Raw genomic sequence first — 25,838 nt, 5'->3', positions numbered from 1 at the left:
CCCTCATGCTGGCCATCCCCCCTATAGCCCCCCTTATATTGTCCATCCCCCTATAGCCCCCAGTGATATCCATCCCCCCTATAGCCCCAGTGATGTCCATCCCAACTATAGCCCCCAGTGATGTCAATACCCCCTATAGCCCCCAGTGATGTCCATCCCCCCTATAGCCCCCAGTGATGTCCACCCCCCTATACGCCCCAGTGATGTCCATCCCCCCCTATAGCCCCCAGTGATGTCCACCCCCCTATACGCCCCAGTGATGTCCATCCCCCCCTATACGCCCCAGTGATGTCCATCCCCCTCTATAGCCCCCAGTGATGTCCATCCCCCCTAAAGCCCCCAGTGATGTCCATCCCCCCTAAAGCCCCCAGTGATGTCCATCCCCCCCTATAGCCCCCAGTGGTGTCCATCCCCCCCCCCCTATAGCCCCCAGTGATGTCCATCCCCCCTATAGCCCCAAGTGATGTCCATCCCCCCTATAGCCCCCAGTGATTTACATCCCCTCTATAGCCCCCAGTGATGTCCATCCCCTCTATAGCCCCCAGTGATGTTCATCCCCCCCCTATAGCCCCCAGTGAAGTTCATCCCCACCCCTATAGCCCCCAGTGATGTTCATCCCCCCCTATAGCCCTGTGTGATGTTCATCCCCCCCTATAGCCCCCAGTGATGTCCATCCCCCCCTATAGCCCCCAGTGATGTCCATCCCCCCCTATAGCCCCCAGTGATGTCCCCCTATGATAAAAAAAAAAGCAAAAAAAAACAAAACCCAACTCACCTGTCACCGCGCTCCCCCGTCGGTCGCGGGCCTCTTCTTCTCTCTTCCCCGACAGATGAGAAGCTCCTGGTCCCGGGCAGCTCCGTCACCACTGAGCTCTGTGCGCGCCGCAGTGGCTGGGACTTCCGGTATGCGCTGCGTGTACCGGAAGTCCCAGCTGCCACATCGCACACAGAGCTCAGTGGTGACGGAGCTGCCCGGGACCAGGAGCTGCGCATCTGTCAGTGGTGGCGGAGGTACGCTTCCGATTGACAGTGCAAGAAGCAATAGGCTTCCCACGCTGTCAATCACTCTTGGGACCGCAAGCAGCTTCTTGCTTGCGGTCCCAAGAGTGATTGACAGCGCGGGAAGCCTATGGCTTCTTGCGCTGTCAATCGGAAGACAGCCAAATTTAACTGGAAGGGTGAGGAGCAGCAGTCGGCAGCTGAGTGGGCCCCCCAGGAGCACGGGGGGCCCAGCTGGGCTTACTGGGTGGAGACCACATTGATGTGGTCTCCAGCCCTGTGTCTTTTGACTGGGGGGCGGGGCCTACTCCTGCTCGGGGCCCACCGGGGAAATCCCCGGTCCCCCGGTGGCCCAGTCCGACACTGTATGGGGGCACAGCAGAGGACATTATTACTATTTGGAAGGCACAGCAGGGGATCCTATATACAGGGGACAACCCACATAGCTACTAGCCTTACTGCACATGACACAAAAAAGTGGAAGTTGTAAAAGTGCGGAGCCTAAGATGTTTGTCTGGCAGGTCCAGAAGAGACGAATTGTAGCTGCAAGAAATCTTACTGGTGGTCTGGGCCGGATGGAGAGGAAAAGGAAAGTGACGCCTCAGATCAAAGAAGACGTCACCTGTGAGTTACTGTATGACTTTAGAAAGGTTGGGTAACTATGACATAAAACACGCACTGCTTTTTCTAGCAACAAACCAAATAAATCACTTGGGGGGGGGGGGGGCGCTTTTATGAAGATTCGCCCTGTAGTCAAAATTACCTAGAAACTGCCCTGGTGAGATACAATCTGGTGGTGGCTGCATCAATACACTCTGTGACACCCCCTTTTCACTCTGCAAGCAGTAGTGAACTTAGATATGGCTTGAGTAAGAAAGACAGAAATCTGGAAATATACTAGTGATCCTAATAGTTTTTAGGGGGCTGTGAGATACAATCTGTTGGTGGCTGCACCTATACACACTCTGTGACACCCCCTTTACGCTGTGGAAGCAGTAGTGAACTTAGATATGCCTTGTGTAAGAAATACAGAAATCAGTAAATATAGTAGAGAGCCCAATAAAATAGTACTGAACTTGTAAGGGTCTGTATGCAACACCTAATGTCCCCTTTCTGATAGCAGCCGATCACTACAGTGTGCTGCTAAAATCGTGGTAGCTGCACTGCAAGTCCCAGCCAGCAGTCTGTAGTAATACAATTTAGAAACAATTTGAAACCCTTACAAGGGCTGTTTGGTTGTTTTGCTAGTATTCCCTGCCTACTGGAACGCTAATTCCCTCCCTAACGCTCTCCCTAACCAGCAGCAGCTCTGTCCCTAATGTCTTCCAGCATACGTCTGATCTGGCAAACCAATCGCTGCTATCGACATGTATGGGTCCCATGTGATCGCAGGATGTACCAAAGAGTCTCCTGCATGTTTATTGGCTGAAAAATAGCGCCTAAACTTACAGGAAATCGCGAGATGCTCGTCCGAGTAATGAGTACCATCAAGTACCCTAATACTCAAACAAGTACCAAGCTCGGACAAGCATGTTCGCTCATCACTAATCATGAATCATGCCATAAATTACTGTTTACACAGCCAAGCAGCACAAAACACACATTTTCACATAAAAATTATGCATGTAATGGTATCTTGAAATTCTACACCGATCTGGAAACACCAAACTTAACTTACCTAATGGTAGAGTCGTCATGCGCCTCCTCTGGTCTCGCTCTCTTTTTTCCTTGTTTCTTGTTCTTTAAAGATACAAAGTCTTCATCTTCAGGCTCCATTTTTATAGTAAAGGAACTAAAATGAAGTAAAGGCAAATGTGGTTTATTGGTAGGTGTAACGTTGGGTTCACACAGCCTTTTGGTGTTTTTTTTGCCAAAACAAGGAATAGATCCAAAAAACAGAAAGTTGCAAAACTATCAGTACCACTTCTGGTTTTGGCACAAACAGTGACCAAAATAAGAACTAAATACTAAGCAAAATACAACGTCTGACCGCAACTTAAAGCGAATGTACCACTAGGTACATTGCTTAAGGATGCAGACGCCGCAGTCCTTTTTTTGGACTGCCACCCGGCTCCCGCACACAGCAACGGTTTATTACCAAGCACCAGCCTGGCATGATGCTTGATAAAGGCCCATGTTGGACAATATAGGGCCGAAACGCGTTGCAATAAAAGAACATTCACTTATTACGCCATCTATTCTTGGATGACTCCTGGCTGCACCGCTGTGTGCAAATTGTGTATACTCCTGCGCTTACCGTATTCTGGTGTGGATTTGATCCTTGGTCCTGTAGTCGCTTGACTACACATCTGTATTCTGCTTCTCCCACCGTCGGTGGTGACGTCCCCCAGTACAGCTGCGGAGTACCTTCTTTCATGCTGCATTTAGTGTTGTGCCTAAAATTCGCACAACCTACCCAGGTGAGTGGATCCCTGTTAGATCTCCTTTCCATCCACCTGGCCACCTTTTATTACACGAGGAAGCGCCCCCTGTCTCCCTTCTTTTCATTTCAGCCTGGCATGAAGCACTGCAGGTGGGCCTGCCGGCCCTGTGTCATAAAACCCCCTCTCCTCTGTGACGCGACTCCATTACAATCAATGGAGCCATGTCACAGAGGGAAGAGGAGATAATCACACTGGGGGCCGGCGGGCCCACCTCCAGTGCTTCTTGCCATGCCTGGTGCTTGGAAATAAACCGGCTCTGCTCGTGGGATCCGGGTGGTGGTTCAAAAAAAGGGCTGTGGCACTGTGATACCCATGCTGGCCTGTTCATTTAAAAAACAAAGTGATGTACCTAGTGGTATATTCACTTTAAAGCAACTCTGTGCCCACAATCTGACCCCCCCAAACCGCTTGTACCTTCAGATAGCTGCTTTTAATACAAGATCTGTCCTGGGATCTGTTCGGCAGGTGATGCAGTTATTGTCCTAAAGCATAACTTTTAAACTCGCAGCTCTATGTCAAATTGGCGTGGCCTAGAGTACCCCATCACTCCTCCCCACCCTCTTCATCATTAGGAATGCCCCTAGAACAATTTCTCCTATTTATCACCTGTGTGAACACTGCACATTAGCTGGATCATTAAGGCACCTGTGTAGTGTAGTGTGCAGACAGGTGATTTACAGGAAAAATCCTGCCCTGCCCTTTGGTGGGCCACCAAACAGGAGGTGCACCTCCCTGTCTGGCAGCTCCAGGATGACATATAATCATCCAACACTGCTGCACATGCCTTTCGCCTGGTGACTTACTGCTCATCATCAATCATCATCATTATCATCATCATCATAGCACTGGAGCAGCTTTATCAATCTGCCACAGACAAAACACAGTCTGATTCGTCTATAGCAACCAATCACAGCTCACCTTTTATATGTTAACAAGCTCTTATAAAAATTAAAGCTGAGCTGTGATTGGTTGCTATGGGCAAGTTAGACTGTCTAAGTTGCGCATTGCAACCAATCACAGTTCAGCTTTAATTTTACCAGAGTAATTTCAGAAACGAAAGCTGGGCTGTGATTGGTTGCTATGGGCAACATGAAACCATGTTCTTTGTGTGGCCTAACCATAAGCTGTTTGCTTGGTCACAAGTGTGTTTAGTGACCTCTGCAGTATTGCCAGTAAGCACATTGCCAGCCATTAATGGGTTAATGCTTCAGATGTGTTTGCCTGCAGTAACCATGGCAACCGTGCACTGTGATGACAAGCGCTTATGTCATAAAGAAGGTTCGATAAAGCAATGCACCACGCCCTGATAAGTGCCATCTTGGATGCGCCAGAGGACCTTGAGCTTGTCAACTTTACTGCCCCCCACCCTTAATGTAATTTGGAGGTTCTAGTAGGGGAAACGGGTAGTCTGCTTTAGACTACCACTTCATCAAGTCTCCATCTTTTTGAGGAGCGGACCTGGATCTGTGAAGGAGAAGAGATACAGCCGCCTAGCCAATAAGGTGACAGATATTGCAGCCAGATCTCTCTTTCATCCAGTTTATATTCACATCTAGTATGGTATTACCCTCTAAGCCCAGGGGAGGGGCAATTCTCCAGCCATGGCTCCCTCGAGGTTTCCCCCACAGGGGGTTTTTCCTCGCCTGAGTGCTGGAGGGTGACTCTTCATGAGTCGGGGGTCTACCATTTTCAGTGTCATGTAATTTTAAATAAAATTGGGAACCTTTGACACCTGATTAAAATGTGTTGTGTCTTTATTTTGCGTTCTTTGGTGTAACTTATTATGCTTAGGAGTTGGGGATCCATCCAGATCTATCACCTGCACAATGAGCGTAAGTAGGATGGAGCAGTGGATAGTAGAACTCCTGCATGTATGTGCATATCCCTGGACTAAAGGGGCACACAAATTTTGAAGAAAAAACATACATCGCAAGGTTTATACCTATATCTGCACTTGTCAAAAGGTTTTTTCAAGTGACAGGGTCACAACAATCATAGCATACCATAGTAACATGGACACCTCCATAAATATACATCATATATATGTTGCAGGGAAATGCTAAAATCAGGGATTTGATAAAATCCCAAAGTATTTGATGTACGTATCGTGTGTGTTTGTGTGTGTGTATACTATGTATGCATATAGGTAATGTGCATTTCTTTATATCGGTGTATGATGTGTGTATATATTGTGCATATTTGTATGTAATATGTATGTACACGTTATGTTCGCTAATGTGTAACTCCCCCTTCCATACCTAAACCTGCTGGGGACTCAGCGTCCAACTGTCAATTAAGCAGGGAGAAGCCTTTGACTCTTTCTACCTTAGAATAAAAACATTTTGTATGCAATGGAGCAGGGGCGTAGCTTGGATTCATGGGGCCCCATAGCAAAAAAATTGATTGAAGCCTACCTTCAGCTTAACCCCTTATGTACTGCAGTGTGTAAGTGACCCAATGTTCAAAAGACTAGGAGATCTCGGCTTTACAGCTGTTGCACTGTTAACCCCTTTTTTGTGTTGCAACATGTAAGTGAACATTGGGTCACTTACACACTGCAGTACATAAGGGGTTAAGCAGAAGGACCTTCCCCCCCCCCCCCCCCCCCAAGGTCCCCCTCCTGCACAGGCCCCATAGCAACTGCTTACCCTGCCTCTATGGTAGCTACGCCACTGCAATGGAGGCACAGACAAATATATTTAAGGTATCATGTGTCTTCTTGATGTAACAGCATCTAACAGTGTCAGCAGTTTGGAACATGAATTACAGCTGACAGATTCTCTAAAGGATAAGTCTTGTGAAACTAACAAATGACAGGCAGTAGGGTGTGTGAAGATAATAAAGAAGGTATACTTACCATTGAACTGAAGAAAATGTGGGTCCGGCACTCCAGGAATAAGTTTAAATGTTATATACTTTATTAAATCATATTAAAAAACAGTGCCCTTATAGCACTGCTCTCGGGTCTCTCTCACAGCTGCCAAAAGTCATTTTTGCCCGGGTTCGGTGTACATCTCAGCCCTGGCTCCTCCAGCTGCAATGTCACGGAGCGGCTGATGGATTGCCTGCTCAGCCAGTCAGTGACTGCAGCGGTGTCCCGTCACAGTCACTAATTGAGTGGATGATCCATCAGCCGAATATGTGGCGTTGCAGCTGGAGGGGCTGAAGGAGGCTTGCGTCTGTCGGATATCGTTAAGGAACCGCTATGAGGGCACGTGGATAGGTAAGTATACTTTCGTTATTATGTTCCCGCACCCCCCTTGCTGCCTCAGATTTGTTAGTTTCATGACACTTCTACTTTCAAGAAAATTAAGTGGCACACTATGCTGTTTGTATAGAGTGACTGAAAAGTTACTAGCAGTGAGCTAGTATTGCTGGTCACATCCATAGCTCTGTGTAACGTCACTATAGTAATGTGAAAGGTTTGACGTTGGTTATATCTGGTATATGTAGGGTGGGCCACTAGGATTAAATTCCCTGGTGGGCCCAAGGTACCCCAGTCCGACACTGGGCATTCCTAATGATGGAGGGTGGGGAGGAGGGATGGAGGGGCGTTGCAATGCTAGGACACACACACACTCTAGGCCACACCAATTTGACACAGGGCTGCAAGTTGTTTTTTGGGATAATAAATCCATCACCTGCCGAACCCCAGGACAGATCTTGGATTAAAAGCGGCTATCTAAAAAGGTACAAGCTGTTTTGGGGGGTCAGACTGTGGGTACAGTCTCGCTTTAACAGGGTGTAGCCAATGACAAACTGCCAGGAGGGCTGCCCCTAAAAAGCTTCAGTTTATTGGAATTGTAATAGGAACCTGGGGAAAAAGTGTCTTGAATGGTACTACATAGTAGTATATATGAAATGTGAAGATGAAGCACATAAGGGTAAGACGCAGCAAGCTCTGACAAATATACAAAGATATTACAGTACCTTGAGAGGCCATCATCATCTTTTGGGGATTTAGACTGTTTCTCTGCCTAAGAAATAAAAGAATAAGAGTTAGGCTATGGTTGTCACATTTTTTAGGCTATTTTAAAGGCAACAGAGACTCAGACAGTGTTTTTTTCCTCTCATTTGAAGCAGTTTAAAAAAAATAAGTTTTTGGGGTCTCTGGCAAAAGCATTTGAATGTTTAGTAGCCCCATAAAGAATTTTATAAAGCAGCTCATGTGTGCTGCAACTCCATTAATTCAAAAGACATTTGTCCAATCTCAGGCTCGATAGGGGTCCCAGCAGTTGGGTCCCTGCCAATCTGCTAGTTATCCTGAATAGGGCATAGTTAGGGAACAATGATCATACCTCTTTTCTTTTATTGTCTAACAGTTATGGATTTAAAATTAAACCGAACATGAACTTACAGATGTGTTACTATTTAGTTCAATGGTTTAAAAAATGGCTGTGTTTTTTGAAATGTAAAATCATCTCCTGTATGGCTAAAATGGTCCTCTTATTACAATAATGTGTTGTGCCAGTAAAAATCCTTGTTTGTATTGGATCCAGACCCTTGTCTACAAACTGTTCCCCTTATCTCGGCCAGTTTTCCCAGAATTAGATCCAAGTAAAAATGCTGGGGTCCTCTAAGAATGAATTTAAAATGGTCACTGACCTTGTTCTTTTTTTCTTTGCCTTTCTTGGATTTCCGTTTGCTGTCCGTGTCACCATCCTTCTTTTGTTTTTCCTTTTGCTCTTTTTTATTGTCTTTCTCTTTGGTTGCCTTCCCCTCTGACTCCTGAGCAGGTTTCTTTTTCTTCTTGTCTTTGTGTTTTTTAGAGACTTCTTTAAAAGCATTCAGATCCTCAGATGTCATGTCTTGTGTCATTGTTCTGGTAACATAATGGTATAAAAATACAATGTTACATACTTTAATATAAGGCTGCATGTAATAACAAAAGACTTTCTAAGTTGAATTTTATCCTTTCAAAAGTGAGAATGAACCAAAAAAAAAAAAAAAAGAAAAAAAAAAAGAAAAAGAATGAGCGTTGCCAAAGCTCTTTGCTATTGTCTTGCCTCCAGGTCTGTCCCAATTCGGCCTTGATCTAAAGACCTGAGAAAAGCAAGACTAGTTGTTATGGATGACCTGTCTGGCAACATCATATAGAAGTCTATGGTTGTTAGGGAGTGTACCCCTAGTCACAACTAACCTGCTGGTATCCTCTTGTAGAGCTCTTAAAGGGGTATTCCCCCCAAAATTATTTTTGCATTAATACATTGCCCACCCGTAGCTTTCTATCTTTCCAATATAAAGTTATAACGGATTCTGCACAGTTTTGCTGTTATCTAGGTGCCCCCAGCCCCACGGATTGCATAGAATCATCAGCTCTCAGTCCACTCAGACACGCTCCCTGCTCCTGGCCCCGGCCCTCCGAGACGGCATCACGTGTCCTGCATCTCTTCAATGGGCTGGGTTAGCGCTTCTAACCCAGCCAATCTGAAGTGATGGAGGACACTGACAGGGGATGGCTTCTGTAATAGAGGGAGACAGTGATCAGTGCAGCTGTCACTGTCTCCCTTTCTAACAGCAGCCACCCCTGTCACCCGCACCGTGTGGCCCAAGCCCCAGAGCTCACCCCCTGACTGTGCCCTCTCACTGGTGTCGGCGCTTACTGGCGGCAACCTCCCCCCCCCTGTCCCCCAGCTGCGGCGCTTACGGGCAACCACCCTCCGGCCCCCCCACCCACCTGCTGGCATCATTTGTGGCACCGACACACTCCCCCCCCCCCCCCCCCCGTTATGGTTGTGCACAGACACAGTGCACAGGTCACTCACGGCACCCCTGTCATCAGCGGCTCACTCGCGGCGGGGTATACATGCGGCGCCCGAGCCCCCCGTGAGGGTCACGTGTGACAGAGGTGCCGCGGGACTCAGGGAGCGTGCTGGTGTCATCCACCGCTCACCCCCGTGTCACCCGCGCATACCGGCGGCTGCACCCCCCGCCCAGGAACTCGCCCGACCTGCGCGCCCCCAGCATTCCCCCAACCCGCCCGCTTCGTCCCCCCCACCTGCCCGGTAACTCTCCGGCAGCGGCGGCACCACCATCACCCGGAACTCGCCCGGCCCGCGCGCCCCCAGCGCTTTTTGCTCTTGGGGGGAATACCCCTTTAACCCTCGATCTATCAGTGCCTTATAGTGACTTATAAAATTACTTCTACACTGCCCCCCCCTACATGTTCCAGCCCCATTTTGCCCCTGAAGACTGCCGGGGGAAGCCACCGTGAACATGTGTTTTTATAAATTATTAGTGGTGTTGGATGTCTATAATAGAGTAAGGTGGACTCCAAACACCTTAGTCTGACCGATTCATATTGCACTGTGCTCTTAGTGCCTTCTCACAGAAGCTAATGGAGGTGTATAGAAAGGATAGGATATATTTTTGTACTATAGCACATTACTCTTAATGTTTTTAAACCTTATAGGGTCAAAATAAAAGTTAAAGGAAATTCATGTTCCAAACTGCTAAAACTGTAAAATAACTGTTAGGACAAGGAGACACATGGTACCTTTCACATATCCAGCTGTGCTTCCAGGATATGTGAAAGGTACCAGTATAAAGAGTCAAAAAGAGGCTTTCCAGAGTTGAGCTGCAAAGCACCTTTGACACCAGCTTTTCTCCCATGAAGAAAAGGAGACTTACATTTTGAAAATAGCACAGGTGCCCATGAATCTTAAGCTACGCCCCTGAACACACTGATAATATTTCTTTAAACGCTAAGGACACAATCAAAAACCCAAAAGATGCACAACTAATTACACCACACACCTCAAAGACCTAAGTTTGTCCCAGAGTTTAAGCTGGAACATTAAAGCATAAAAAGAGAGAGAGCTTGCAGCTTTGAAGGCCACCTCTACTTGATCATAGTGGATTGATCATATTAACAAGATTTGCTGGACCAGTCACACATTATATTCTGCAATGCAATTACATTCTATTAGATGAAATAATATGAATCCTGTCTGCAATGTTGATAGCGCTCGATACTGTTAAGTAGTCATCCACAAGGATGCTAAGCATTGCTTTTACAGGTGCTTTTCATCTTGTAGATATTTAAAAAGGGAATATCTTTAAAGTGACTGTACCACCAGGCCCAGGCTGAAGCACTGGAAGCGGGCCGACCCACCCTTAGTGGGAGGAAACCCCAGCCCCTCCATGACGTGACTCCATTAGAATCAATGGAACCCTATCCTAGATGGGAGGGGGTTTCCTCCCACTAAGGGTGGGTCAGTCCGCCTCCAGTGCTTCAGCCTGGGCCTGGTGGTACAGTCACTTTAAAGAATTTTTTTTTAAAAGGAAATTCGTCATGAAAAAAAATCACCTATTGTTTGACGGGAACCAGTACATTTGTGCTGATTGGGCTCCCAGAACGGCTGCACGCACCTCGCAGCCGGGTCTCCTATGGTGTTGGGGGTTCCGGGCTCTGTAGTATTCATGTCCAGTAAAATACTTTTTAATCCTATGTGCGAGGCAGGGGGAAAGCCGTGAACTAGCCATCTGGACTGTGGCTAGTCATGGCACTCTGTCATGTCAGTGTGTGCTCTGTGGGGTCACTGACAGGAAAGGAGGCCCGTTAATGGCCCCTAACGGGTCTCTCTGCCTTTCAATCTTCCCGCAACTAGTCACAGCCAAGATGGCTAGATGAACATCCCTTGATTTTAATTGGAATACAGGCACATTCGACTCCAATTTGCCATAGACCACAGTGTAAAGTACGTCCAGGAGCCACACTTTACACTGTAAGCACAGGCTATTCTGTTTGTCCGCTATTCGGCGAACTGCGGCCAGACAAAATAGACCTGTGAATTAATTTGTGTAGCTGCAGAGAACCACGGCTGTAGTGTTTACAAAGTGTATACACTATGGCTGTGGTTCCATACACTGCTATGCAATTAAGCAGTGCTGGTAAACAACAGCCATTGTTGCACTCTGCAACAACGGCCGTTGTTTAACAGCCAAAAACTGTGTGTGAACATGGCCTTATACTGCATTAGATACAGCTGCAGTCTGTCTCCTTTTCTCTCTATTACTGTAGCTCTTGCACACAGAAGATCGGTGTCAGGCGCCATCAAACACACTATCAAATTACTCCCAGCACAAAAACAGGCAGAAGTGTCATAAGATGAGGTGTATATATGTATAAACCTGCAGCTAATAGTGTATAGATCCACATTCTGCTCTCCTGGTCTAAGGGTATGTGCACACTGCTTAAAACAGACAAACTCTGTCACGTAATCTGTCGCTTGCGCCCGCTGACAGCGGCGGGCGTGCACATCTCCGCCCGTGTCATAGACTCCATTCTATGCACACGCAGATTCATTCCTCTGTCCAAAGAATAATCACGTTCATTCTTTGGACAGATGAAGGAATCGGCCTGTGCATAGAATGGAGTCTATGACACTGGCGGAGATGCGCCTGCCCGCCGCTGTCCGCCTGCAGGCATGAGTGACAGATTACGCAACAGAGTTTCCATCTGTTTTAAGCAGTGTGCACATACCCTCAAACAGCAGGAGCAGCATGCAAATAAAGCTGGGAAAGGTCTAAGAGCTGCCAGGAGATGTCATCCCGTGGTTAGCAGAAAGTCAGCTGATGGGGCAAACTACTTCCTGGTACACATAAAGCCATGTAATTTTCTGGTGGTCCAAGTACTGGTCAGATGGCTGAAGGGCAGTAATGGAATGTATGGGTGTAGCTAAGTGGGGCAAAATACATGGCACTGCAGGAATTCTGGAGGCGAGTATTATATGGCCAAAATAAAAACTTGTAGTGGTCCTTTTAATCAAGTAAGTTTTTTTTTCTAATTTTCCATTTTACTATCTATATTATAAAGTAATCAAAATCTTCATGTTTTCATTCTGGCCACTAAGCCTAATAAGCTGAGACTTCCTGTTCCCTAAAGATCAGATCCTGCGTCCTGTTTACAGGCCGTATTACAGTGAAAGACAGTGTAAAGAACACACCATTTACTTCTCTCATTCATAGGGTTGCTATAAAGAATACTTCTAGATGCTGTGAAATACAGCAAAAGCAAGATAGTTGCCTTTATAATGTAGTAAAAATTAATGACAATCAAATCAATATCTGTCTCTTATAATAATAAAGAAAATTAGATAAATTAACTTAAATTAACTTAATAGGAGTTATACATGATTAAAAAAAGCACAGCTACTTTCTTGCACCTATAGAATACAGTTGGGCCTGTAGACTTCTTTGAGTGTCATATTACATCTCTGTATAACAAATCTTATATCTTCAGCCAAGTGCATGAACCCATTTATGAAGCACAGATTTATATAGGCCCAATAGGAATACACTTCAGTTGTATTCCACTTAGTCTATAGTACTTTCTAGAGTGATTACAAAGCTTGTTTTGCAAACCACAACCATAAAAAATAATTTACATAATTGTCCCATTCCTATAAGCACTTTAATTAAATTGTCAGGCTTCTCAAGGTTTCCAATGCGGATGCTGCTCCTCTGTCATATTCTTGTTAAACTCAATCTTATTATTTTCCTTTACCGATCATGGCTTTGTTCCCAGATTGTATTCCAATGGCATTTCTCCAATCAAAGCTCAGCGATTCCGCCCCCCTCCATCCTCGGGTGGGGACTTGTGTATCTAATAGCATATCACTGGCATCCCTCATGATGAATAGGAAGTTTTGTTAGTACAGTTATGTGATTTTATCACATTTTATTTGTTCATAACAGATTTTCATTTGGCCTCAATTATTAAATCATTAGACAAACTGTACTGTGTTTGATCGTAATCTGCTGGAATCAGATCACTTCAATTCCTGAAGACTTCACAGAAAAATCTTTTTCAAAAGATGGATGAATTAAAGATGAACACAAGCACACCATGCACAACATTTCCAGTCCATTACTACAGTGCTGTGAAGTAGCAGTGCTTGATTTCTTATCCAACTTATTTACTGATAGATTTCTTATCTAACTATCAGTTTGTGCCAAGCGGGGGCTTTAGGCTACGTTCACACAGAGCAAAAGGGGCGGATTACACGAGGAAATATTTCCGCCTGAAATCAACTGACGCTGAATTCCGAGCAGAATATAAGCAGAATGTAAGCAGAATTCCTGCGTATTCCGCTAGGAAAGTGTTCAGCTCGTAATCAGCTCTTGACAAATTCAGCGCGGAATACTCGAGGAATCCGCGCTGAATCAGCATGCATTCAGCGCTGAAATTCAGCGAGTATTTGGCAAGTAAACTAGAATATACCAGAATATATACTAGAATCCTCCCCCCCCTTTTTTCCCCCATTTCCGGGCTGATTCAGCGCGTAATTTCCGCTTGTATTACGCTTGTATTCCGCGCTGAATACGCGCGTATTCCGCGCTGAAACAGAAAATCAGAGCCCCATTGATTTGTATAGGCTTCCGCTAGCGAAAGAATGAACATGTTCATTCTTCTGGCGGAAAGTGGATTAGTTCAATGCGGAAATTCCACCGTGTGAACTGCAGAGCAGATGACTGTTCCTTTGTTCACATACTCAAGAGAAAAAAAAATCAATTAGTAGGGATAGAATGAACAGTATATAAAGATAATGGTGAATACGATCCCTCTCGACTTAACTGGAGTCGTTTATTAAATGCTTCCAATGTCTATTTTTAGATGTTACCGTGGATGCTAAAAGGAAATTCCATCTTTAGATTTATATATTGACAATACTTTAAAAGCTTTTATAATTCAATAACAGTCATCCCCAGATACCTGAATAATCACCCAGACAGTCATAAGTGAACACAATGGTAACCAGCACTGATTTTATGTACAAGAGTCATGCAATATAAGAGAATCTTTTAGAGTGGTGCAGTTTCTTGTAGTTGAGGAAAAGCTGATAATTCCCTCCACCCCTAAGGGTGGGTTTACATTGAGGAATCCACACAGAGAAGTTCCAGTGGATTCCTACACTTGCCCCAGTGCATTTCTGCCCATCCCATACACTCAATTCTATGGTCGAGCGAATTCCGCTGTACGCCATGTCAATTCTTTCGGCGGATGGGGGAATCCGCCTGTGTATAAAATGGAGTCTACGGCACAGGCAGAGATGCGCGTGACTGCAAGTGGGGACGAGCGGTGTAATCCAACCAGGGCCGGATTAAGGTTGGTGGAGGCCCCGGGCGACAATTTTGTTGGAGGCCCCCACTCCAACCCCCCACCCCCCCAAAAAAAATTAAACTATATCACGATGTATATAGTAACGTCCCCTGCTCTGCCCCCATAGTAATGTCCCCTGCTCTGTCCCATAGAAATGCCCCCTGCTCTGCCCCAATAGAAATGCCCCCTGATCTGCCCCATAGTAATGCCCCCTGCTCTGTCCCCATAGTAATGTCCCCTGCTCTGCCCCCATAGTAATGTCCCCTGTTCTGCCCCCATAGTAATGCCCCCTGCTCTGCCCCCATAAAATGCTCCATGCTTTGCACCATAGTAATGTCCCCTGCCCTGCCCCCATAGTAATGTCCCCTGCCCTGCCCCATAGTAATGTCCCCTGCTCTGCCTCCATAGTAATGTCCCCTGCTCCCATAGTAATGTCCCCTGCTCCCATAGTAATGTCCCCTGCTCCCATAGTAATGTCCCCTGCTCTGTCCCATAGAAATGCCCCCTGCTCTGCCCCAATAGAAATGCCCCCTGATCTGCCCCATAGTAATGCCCCCTGCTCTGTCCCCATAGTAATGTCCCCTGCTCTGCCCCCATAGTAATGCCCCCTGCTCTGACCCCATAGTAATGCCCCCTGCTCTGACCCCATAGTAATGTCCCCTGCCCTGCCCCCATAGTAATGTCCCCTGCCCTGCCCCATAGTAATGTCCCCTGCTCTGCCCCCATAGTAATGTCCCCTGCTCCCATAGTAATGTCCTCTGCTCCCATAGTAATGTCCCCTGCTCTGCCCCCATAGTAATGTCCCCTGCTCCCATAGTAATGTCCTCTGCTCCCATAGTAATGTCCCCTGCCCTGCCCCCCATAGTAATGTCCCCTGCTCTGCCCCCCATAGTAATGTCCCCTGCCCCATAGTAGATGCCCCCTGCTCAGCCCCTATAGTAATGTCCTCTTCCCCAAAGTAATGCCCCATAGTAGATGCCCCCTGCTCTTTCCCCATAGAAATGCCCCCTGCTTTCTCTCAATACAAGAACATAAAAAATAAAATCATACTCACCTAATGCAGGTGGGGGACGGGTCCTCTTCTCCCTCCTGTCTTTTCCATTGTGTGCGCCTTGTGGATCCACTAGCAGGGATGAGACTAGAATGAAGTTGCTAGAAGGAGGTCCTCCCCCTGGAGTCTGTATTCTAGCTTTTTCACCTTAGAGCAATGGACTTGCTAAAAGGAGTTGTAAGACAGTATTACAATCAGGAGGCATTACATGAGGTAGACCGGGGGAAACTACAACTCCCAGCATGGCCAACCTGTTATTATTGGAGATCAGAGGACATTACAGGAGGAGATATAATAGGACTACAACTTCCAGCATGTCCAGCCTGTTATTATGGGAGATCAGAGGACATTACAGGAGGAGGTATAAGAGAAGTACAACTCCCAGCATGGCCAACCTATTATTATGGGAGATCAGAGGACATTACAGGAGGAGGTATAAGAGGACTACAACTTCCAGCATGTCCAGCCTGTTATTATGGGAGATCAGAGGACATTACAGGAGGCGGTATGAGGACTACAACTACCAGCATGTCCAGCCTGTTATGGGTGATCAGAAGACATTACAGGAGGCGGTATGAGGACTACAACTTCCAGCATGTCCAGCCTGTTATTATGGGAGATCGGAGGACATTACAGGAGGAGGTATAAGAGGACTACAACTCCCAGTATGGCCAGCCTGTTATTATGGGTGATCAGAGGACATTACAAGAGGAGGTATAAGAGGACTACAACTCCCAGCATGGCCAGCCTGTTATCATGGGAGATCAGAGGAAATTACAGGAGGAGGTATCAGAGGAAATTACAGGAGGAGGTATAAGAGGACTACAACTCCCAGCATGTCCAGCCTGTTATTATGGGAGATCAGAGGACATTACAGGAGGAGGTATGAGGACTACAACTCCCAGCATGGCCAGCCTGTTATTATGGGTGATCAGAGGACATTACAGGAGGCGGTATGAGGACTACAACTTCCAGCATGTCCAGCCTGTTATTATGGGAGATCGGAGGACATTACAGGAGGAGGTATAAGAGGAGTACAACTCCCAGCATGGCCAACCTGTTATTATGGGTGATCAGAGGACATTACAGGAGGAGATATAATAGGACTACAACTTCCAGCATGTCCAGCCTGTTATTATGGGAGATCAGAGGACATTACAGGAGGCGGTATGAGGACTACAACTTCCAGCATGTCCAGCCTGTTATTATGGGAGATCGGAGGACATTACAGGAGGAGGTATAAGAGGACTACAACTCCCAGTATGGCCAGCCTGTTATTATGGGTGATCAGAGGACATTACAAGAGGAGGTATAAGAGGACTACAACTCCCAGCATGGCCAGCCTGTTATCATGGGAGATCAGAGGAAATTACAGGAGGAGGTATAAGAGGACTACAACTCCCAGCATGTCCAGCCTGTTATTATGGGAGATCAGAGGACATTACAGGAGGAGGTATGAGGACTACAACTCCCAGCATGGCCAGCCTGTTATTATGGGTGATCAGAGGACATTACAGGAGGCGGTATGAGGACTACAACTTCCAGCATGTCCAGCCTGTTATTATGGGAGATCGGAGGACATTACAGGAGGAGGTATAAGAGGACTACAACTCCCAGCATGTTTAGCCTGTTATGGGAGATCGGAGGACATTACAGGAGGAGGTATAAGAGGACTACAACTCCCAGCATGGCCAGCCTGTTATTATGGGTGATCAGAGGACATTACAAGAGGAGGTATAAGAGGACTACAACTCCCAGCATGGCCAGCCTGTTATCATGGGAGATCAGAGGAAATTACAGGAGGAGGTATAAGAGGACTACAACTCCCAGCATGTCCAGCCTGTTATTATGGGAGATCAGAGGACATTACAGGAGGAGGTATGAGGACTACAACTCCCAGCATGGCCAGCCTGTTATTATGGGTGATCAGAGGACATTACAGGAGGCGGTATGAGGACTACAACTTCCAGCATGTCCAGCCTGTTATTATGGGAGATCGGAGGACATTACAGGAGGAGATATAAGAGGACTACAACTCCCAGCATACAGAGGGGAGGTATAAGTGAACCCCACCCCCTCAAGTCACATGACAATGATCACCAGCATCCTTCATCCACCAGCATCCTCCCATTCTCAGTTCCGCCCCTTATGACGTCACCACAGGTCCTTCCCCATCGCTTTGCTGCAGACACGGCAGGTCCTTTACACCTCCTTCTAACAACTCCATTTTAGGGAGGGAGGGAGGGCCCCCCCTAGCCAGAATCAGCCTGAACCCGGAACTCTGCTTCCGGGTTCGGGCTGGTGGGGGCCCCTGTGTGGTGGGGGCCCCGGGGCACATGCCCCTTGTGCCCTCCCTTTAATCCGGCCCTGAATCCGACGCATGGATTCCTCAATGTGAACCCATCCTAAGCCTAGACTTGTTTAAGTTGCCAAAAACAGCCATGTGTCTCTATACCACAATTATCTTTCTTTGACTGCCACATTACAGTAATGTGAAATTTAAATCAATATCTGCAGTATCTGACTACAAAGTCCTGTGGCACAAGAACATTGGTTGTAAGTGGTATTCCCATTTGAGCATGTTATTTGTCCATCCACAGGATAAGCAACAACAAGCCAATCCCAAGAATAGGGACAAAATGCAATGTGCATTTAGCACCCCATACATTCCCTAAGGAAATGTATATATTTTAAAGCAACTTGAAAATGTTTGGAGCGCCTATACAGAAAAAACTGGCTACTGGTTGCTTACGCGAAGTGTGCTCCATTCATTCATATGAACAATATTCCCTTGTCTTATAACAAGTACTTGCACTTAAAGGGACATTTGCAGAACCTAGGAGGTCCAATTGGCCACCGGGTGCTGAAATTGATGACAGCTCAGGGGGCCCAGTGTAATGCAGAGGTGGGCTGCCGGGCCCCCTAAAGCAGCAGGGCCCGTAGCAGCCGCTATGGCTGCTACAGAGATAGTTACGTCCCTGGATGAAAGAATGTGCCCCCAGTGTGGAAAAAAGTACCCCATGCATATCGCTTACTGCTGGAGCTTCATCAGGAGTACATTGATTATCATTAGAAGGAGCAGGCCAGATGACACAGTGGTGCTCTGGAGCAGAGTTTACCCCGACTGCAGGACTGGCAACTGAGGAGGAAGGCAAGACCACATACCTTCCTTCTCAGCGTCCCCTGCGCTATTGGGGGCTATCAGCAGGTTAGATTAGTCTACGCTGCACTGATTACTGTAGTTTTTTGGGTGGTTTTGGAGGAGACAGTCCTCTTAGCACCTTCCTTTTGCTTACTGATTTTCCCCCCTCTCTTTTTAAGACTGAGTGCATATATAATATTTTGGCCTGTACTCTATTTAACTAGACTAAGATCCATAATAATTTTAGGTTTACAGCAGCAGAGTAATATTATAGCTTACCAATAATCATATACTTTATTGGCACCTTGATCTTACCACAGTTATTGCAAAACAATTTAATTCATTATTTGCTAAGCTTAAAGTGACTACCACCAGGCCCAGGCTGAAGCACTGGAGGCAGCCCGACCCACCCTTAGTGGGAAGAAATCCCAGCCCCTCCATGACATGACTCCATTAGAATCAATGGAACCCTATCATAAAGGGGCTAGGGTTTCCTCCCACTAAGGGTGGGTCGGCCCGCCTCCAGTGCTTCAGCCTGGGCCTGGTGGTACAGTCACTTTAATGTACAGTAAAAATGACATGCTTTCAATAGCAGATATCAGCAGCTGCCAGGTAATATGCCTGCTTCTGTACTTCATCAACATTAATTTTGTGCTCAGTTAGGGTACGTGCACATTATGGAATAGGGGCGGAAAACCCGTCACGCATTCCGCAGTTCGCACTTGCGGACTGTGGCGGGTGCGCGTGTCTCCGTCCATGTCAGACTCCATTCTATGCAATGGCGGATTCCGCCCTCCGTCCAAAGAATGAAGGAATCCGCCCTTCTTGGGCCTGTATCAGTGGAACGCTTTGGGTATATTCACATGTAGCATATATGCTGCAGATATGATGCTGTATAAATCAATATAAATAGCTGAATACAGTGTCAAATCCACAACAGATCTGTCCCAGTTATATCTTCTACACAGGGTGTATAGAACCCCAGAGTTCTTACATAAAGTGGGGATCCGCTCTGACGCCCTGTGTCCTAGATGTCGGAGGGATGTGGGAGGGGTCTTGCACATGTTCTGGCGGTGCCCCAAATTGACACGGTACTGGTGGGAGGTTGCCTCCACTATTCACAAGGTATTTTCTATTTTACTAGAACAATCCCCCTTGGTATGTATTCTGGGCTATGTGGAAGACTTAAAGGGAATGTGTCGCAAAGTAAAAAAAAAATTTGAAAGTTAAAACTGAATTTGTTTTTTGTTTTTTTGTTAATTTAGATGTTTTTCTTTTTTTTTTTTTACATGTAAGGAAATATGAAAAATTAACAATCTAATTTTTCCTATTTCCCAGTGATGGCCACCAGGGGGAGCTCCACCAGGAAACTGCTGGTAAAAGCAGCCTGAAAGCTGGATGCTGAAAAGAAGAGGCAGTCCCTGTTCAACTGCTGTGACATCATCACCTCCCTCCTCTTCACAGGAGTACAAAGAGGGGAAAGGTGATACTATGTGTACTGCTGGGCAGCGCCATTTTGTTGTTGTCTGCACAGCAGTACACATAGAAGAAGCATGTCCCTAGCCTTTCATAATGCACCTCAGCTGCTGCAGAACCTCCTAATACACCTAAACCTGCACACAGCTCGCCCACACTCACCTCATTCACTTCTCACTACCCATCCCCCGCATGCACATAGGTAGAGGAGGTGTGTGTGTATATATAGGAGGTGTGTGTGTATATATATATATATATATATATATATATATATATATATATATATATATACACAGGCTAATGCTCTCTGGCGTCAGTAGTGTCACTCATTACACAGGTAGAGGTGGTGTGTGTGTGTGTGTATATATATATATATATATATATATATATAGTGGGGCCTTGGATTATGAGCATAATTCGTTCCGGGACGGCGCTTGTAATCCCAATCCACTCTTAAACCAAAGCAAATTTTCCCATAAGAAATCATAGAAATGCAGACAATTGGTTCCACCCCCCAAAAATATTGATTTATTATTCTGAATAAGATGTAAAACAGATGAAACAAACATTCAGAAACAGCAGAATCTGTGATATTATAAGTGACTGTACAGTAATTGAGAGGATGGGAAACACAAGGGCTGACAGAGACTGCAGGGGGCAGGAAGGAATGAGCAGGGCAGATGTGGACACATACATGCAGCGCTCTCTGTCCGGGGAGAGAGGGGTTACAGCTATGGAGAGATGGGGTAATCCTGTCCCCTGATGCAAGCCCCAGCCTGAAGTGGATCTGCTATGATTTGGAAGGTGAGGGAGACTTCCTGGGTCAGAGTACAGGGCTGTAGACCCCGCTATGCAGACCATGCCCCTCCTCCACTCGCGCTCCCACCCAGTACAGGGAGCTCTTACACCAAAGCAATGCTCTTACACCAAGTCACAATTTTGAAAAACTGAGCTCTTACACCAAAACACTCTTAATCCAAGTTATTCTTAAACCAAGGCACCACTGAAATATATATATATATATATATATATATATATATATATATATATATATACATACACACACACACACACACACACACACATACAGGAGAGTACAGGCTATTGTTCTCTGGTATCAGCAGTGTCACACGTTACACAGGTAGAGGAGGTGTGTGTGTGTGTATATATATATATATATATATATATATATATATATATATATATATATATATATATATATATATATATATATATATAAGTGGGCAAAGTCCTGCAGCACTCCACAAATGTAATACAGGTTGGTGTCGAGCGGTAAGCACAAGGGACCAGTTGTGCCAAACTTATCGAAAGGTAGAAAACCGCAGCACTCCGGGTAAATTCAAAAGAATGTGGTTTTTATTTTCACCCAAAAACTTGCGACTCTTCTCTCTCTCGCTGACACACTGCTTAATAAAGCTCTCAGCGGAACGTCACAAGTTTTTGGGTGAAAATAAAAACCACATTCTTTTGAATTTATCCGGAGTGCTGCAGTTTTCTACATATATATATATATATATATATATATATATATATATATATATATATATATCTATATATCTATCTATCTATCTATCTATCTATCTATATATATGCAAAAGTCTGTTTGTTGGTCAGCTCACCTGCTGTGGTATAGCCGTCGGTGCACGGTAAGACCCGGAGCCAGGGTCACAGCATACCAGAGAAAAAAGTCCAGCACCAGGTCGGCATATACCATTAAAATTCCATACTTTATTAGACAATCTTCACATAGGACAGTAATAAAAGTTTACGCGTTTCAGCGCTTCTCGCGCCTTGTTCACAACTGATGCTTTAGTTGTGAACAAGGCGCGAGAAGCGCTGAAACGCGTAAACTTTTATTACTGTCCTATGTGAAGATTGTCTAATAAAGTATGGAATTTTAATGGTATATGCCGACCTGGTGCTGGACTTTTTTCTCTGATATATATATCTATATATATATCTATATATCTCTATATACATATACATACACCTCCTCTACCTGTGTAATGTGTGACACTGCGGACACCAGTGATACCAGCGAGCAATATCCTGTACTATCATATATATACAGTATATTATATATATATATATATATATATATATATATATATATATATATATATATATTGTAGGGATCTTCCCGGGGGATGGTGTGTTAGGACACAGTTCAGGCAGCAAACTTGGACTTAAAACAGCTTTGGTGTTTATTTGTAGCATAAACGGTCCAGCAACATAAATACAGCAACACCGTGCATTGATAATAAACAAAACAAAAAGTCCTGCCCGTCTGGGCGCTTACTAATACAACAGGTTACCTCTCTGTCACTTCACTTGGCAGGTAATATTGCGGGGTGTGAACAGGCCCCAGCAGCGGCTGTCTTCCCAGCTCTCACCAAACAGCATGCAGGCTGTTCACTCCTGGCTGAGAGAGTCCCCTGCACACTGAGCTCACCTTTTGCCTTCTCAGGCTGATTGGGATCAGAGCTCACCTGATCCCAAAACCCATACTGGATCGAGGGGGAGGGAATGGCAGATCCCACTACCAACCTATCCACCATTCCAGTAAATCCAGGCCCGGTAAAAATAAATAATAACTCAGCAGCATAGCACTGCTGAGCAACAGATCCCTCCTGGACTTACCACCTCACACTACGCATCAGCCTAGGTGAGATGTACACCCCCTCGAACACATCTCCAGTGACATGTCCACATATCCCCCCCCTCTTCTTCAGACCGGAGGGCTGAGCGTTTTGTCCCCACAGGCAGTGTACCCTTGATAGGGCGTCAGCATTCGCCTGTAATTTCCCTGGCCGGTGTTCCACAGTGAAATTGAAGTTTTGTAGGGACAGAAACCACCTAGTCACCCTTGCGTTTTTTTCTTTGTTAAGCTTCATCCATGTTAGGGGGGCATGGTCTGTCACTAACTTGAATCTCCTGCCTAGCAAGTAATACCTCAGGGATTCGAGGGCCCACTTCACTGCCAGACATTCTCGCTCAACTATGGCGTAGTTTTTCTCGGCCGGGGATAGCTTCCTACTTAAGTACATCACCGGGTGCTCCTCGCCATTCACGACCTGTGAGAGGACGGCACCTAACCCTGTGTTAGAGGCATCTGTCTGTACTAGAAACTCTCGCCTAAAGTCAGGGGTAACTAGCACAGGTTGTTGGCACAGGGCAGACTTAAGGCTTTGAAAAGCCTTCTCGGCCTCTGGAGTCCATGTCACCATTGCGGACTTCGCACCCTTTGTCAGGTCAGTTAGTGGGGCTGCAACTGAAGCAAAATTCGGCACAAACCTTCGGTAATAGCCCGTAATACCCAGGAAAGCTCTGACCTGTTTCTTTGTGAGGGGTTGAGGCCAATTCTGTATTGCCTCAATTTTATTTAGTTGTGGTTTCACTAACCCCCTCCCAATAATGTAGCCCAAGTATTTGGCCTCCTCTAAGGCTAGTGCACACTTCTCTGCATTGATGGTTAATCCCGCATCACTTATGGCATCTAACACCGCCTGGACCTTACAGAGGTGACTTTCCCAATCCGGGCTAAAAATGACCACATCATCGAGGTAGGCAGCGGAGTAATCACGATGTGGTCGCAGAATCAAGTCCATCAACCTCTGAAAAGTGGCAGGGGCTCCATGTAACCCGAATGGCATCACTACGTATTGGAAGAGCCCATCAGGGGTGGAGAATGCAGTCTTCTCTCTAGCCTTAGGAGTGAGTGGGATCTGCCAGTAGCCCTTAGTGAGATCGAGGGTAGTTATGTACCTGGCATTACCCATCCTTTCTATCAACTCATCTACCCTGGGCATGGGGTAGGCATCGAACTTGGAGATCTCATTTAACTTTCTAAAATCACTACAGAACCTCCAAGTTCCATTGGGCTTTGGGATTAACACAATCGGGCTGGACCACTCGCTCTGAGACACCTCAATGACTCCTAGGTCAAGCATACGTTTTACCTCGGATGATACCGCCTCCCTCCGGGCTTCTGGTATCCTATAGGGCTTAAGGTTTACTCTGCTTCTAGGCTCAGTTTCAATATGATGACTAATGAGATGCGTACGCCCTGGTAGGTCAGAAAACTTGTTTTTATTTTTCTGCAGGAACTCCTTAGCTTCCTGCTTCTGGGACACTGATAGGGTGTCACCAATCCTGACCGGAGGGATTGGTGGTGACAGATGACCAACAGGCTTTGTCGCCACCAAGGATTCCCTGTCTTTCCAGGGCTTGATCAAGTTTATGTGATAAACTTGGAAAGGCTTCCTTCTACCTGGTTGGTGTACCTTGTAGTTGACCTCACTGATCTTCTCTACAATTTCATAGGGACCCTGCCACTTGGCTAAGAATTTGCTTTCTACCGTGGGAACAAGTATGAGGACCCGGTCACCTGGGCTAAAGGTCCTGATTCTTGCAGAACGATTGTAAATTCTGCTTTGGCCCTCTTGCGCCCTCTGGAGGTGTTCCCTTACTAGGGGCATTACAGTGGCTATACGGTCCTGCATTTGTGCTACATGCTCTATAACACTCTTGTATGGGGTGGACTCACTTTCCCATGTCTCTTTCGCTATATCCAACAAACCCCTAGGGTGACGACCATAGACTAATTCGAAGGGAGAGAACCCTGTGGACGCTTGGGGTACTTCCCTAATAGAAAACATCAGGTAAGGTAGTAAGTGATCCCAATCACGACCATCCTTTTCCACCACTTTTTTTAACATAGTTTTAGGGTTTTATTAAACCTCTCCACTAACCCGTCTGTCTGTGGGTGATATACAGAGGTACGTAGGTGTGAGATTTTAAACAGTTTGCATAGCTCTTTCATCACCTTTGACACAAATGGTGTACCTTGGTCGGTCAAGATTTCTTTGGGGATCCCCACCCTGGAAAACATATAAAACAATTCCCGTGCAATTGTTTTAGAGGCAGTGTTTCTTAGGGGTACAGCCTCAGGATAGCGGGTCGCGTAGTCCAACACAACTAGAATGTACTGGTGACCCCTAGCTGACTTTACAATGGGACCCACCAAGTCCATTGCGATCCGGTCAAAAGGTACCTCTATGATGGGGAGTGGGACCAAAGGACTGCGAAAATGCGACACTGGAGCGCTAAGCTGACATGTGGGGCACGACTCACAGTATTTTTTTATGTCAGCATAAATCGCAGGCCAATAAAACCTCTGGAGGACTCTCTCCTGTGTTTTATCTGTCCCCAAGTGGCCCCCAAGGACATGATTATGGGCCATGTCGAGTACCTGACGCCGGTACGACTTAGGCACCAGAAGCTGTTCCACCACCTCATCATTAATCCTAGTGACTCTATAGTAGAGATCATTAGTCATAGAAAAATGTGGAAATTTTTTCTCAGCTTCTGGCTCCTGAGGTACCCCATTCATAACAGTGACCTGCTCTCTAGCATTTTTGAGAGTGGGGTCCTGTAATTGTGCAGTACCAAAATTATCCCTAGACACCTCTAAGTCTGGAACATTCTGCGCAGTGGGAGGAGCCTCTTCCTCACCAGCCAGGACCTGCAAAGGAAAAGCATCATTTTCATCCTGTACATTTTGATCATTTACCGTGGGTAATGCAATAGACTTAGGGGTCT

At 46.1% G+C, this 25,838-nt stretch overlaps 1 protein-coding gene across 4 annotated transcripts in view; it reads right to left on the bottom strand.

Moving 5' to 3' along the window:
- LOC138789755 (DNA topoisomerase 1-like) overlaps positions 1 to 8,255 on the bottom strand; it is a 104,446-nt gene extending 96,191 nt beyond the window's left edge. Inside the window, exons 1-3 of one of the 4 annotated variants that reach the window (XM_069968547.1) lie at positions 8,049 to 8,255; positions 7,374 to 7,420; positions 2,678 to 2,791 (exon numbers count right to left, since the gene is read on the bottom strand). In XM_069968547.1, coding sequence (XP_069824648.1) covers positions 2,678 to 2,791; positions 7,374 to 7,420; positions 8,049 to 8,249 — 362 coding nt within the window. In that variant the 5' untranslated portion in view covers positions 8,250 to 8,255. Of the gene's footprint in view, positions 1 to 2,677; positions 2,792 to 3,256; positions 3,348 to 3,857; positions 3,893 to 4,246; positions 4,334 to 7,373; positions 7,421 to 8,048 lie in introns of those variants that run through there. The other 3 variants (XM_069968548.1, XM_069968549.1, XM_069968551.1) reach the window with 3 other exon arrangements.
- Positions 8,256 to 25,838: the final 17,583 nt, after the last annotated feature.

This window comes from Dendropsophus ebraccatus, chromosome 4 (assembly GCF_027789765.1).
Source record: "Dendropsophus ebraccatus isolate aDenEbr1 chromosome 4, aDenEbr1.pat, whole genome shotgun sequence".
Classification (NCBI taxonomy): domain Eukaryota; kingdom Metazoa; phylum Chordata; class Amphibia; order Anura; family Hylidae; genus Dendropsophus; species Dendropsophus ebraccatus.
This window is presented reverse-complemented; position numbering and strand designations above follow the sequence as displayed.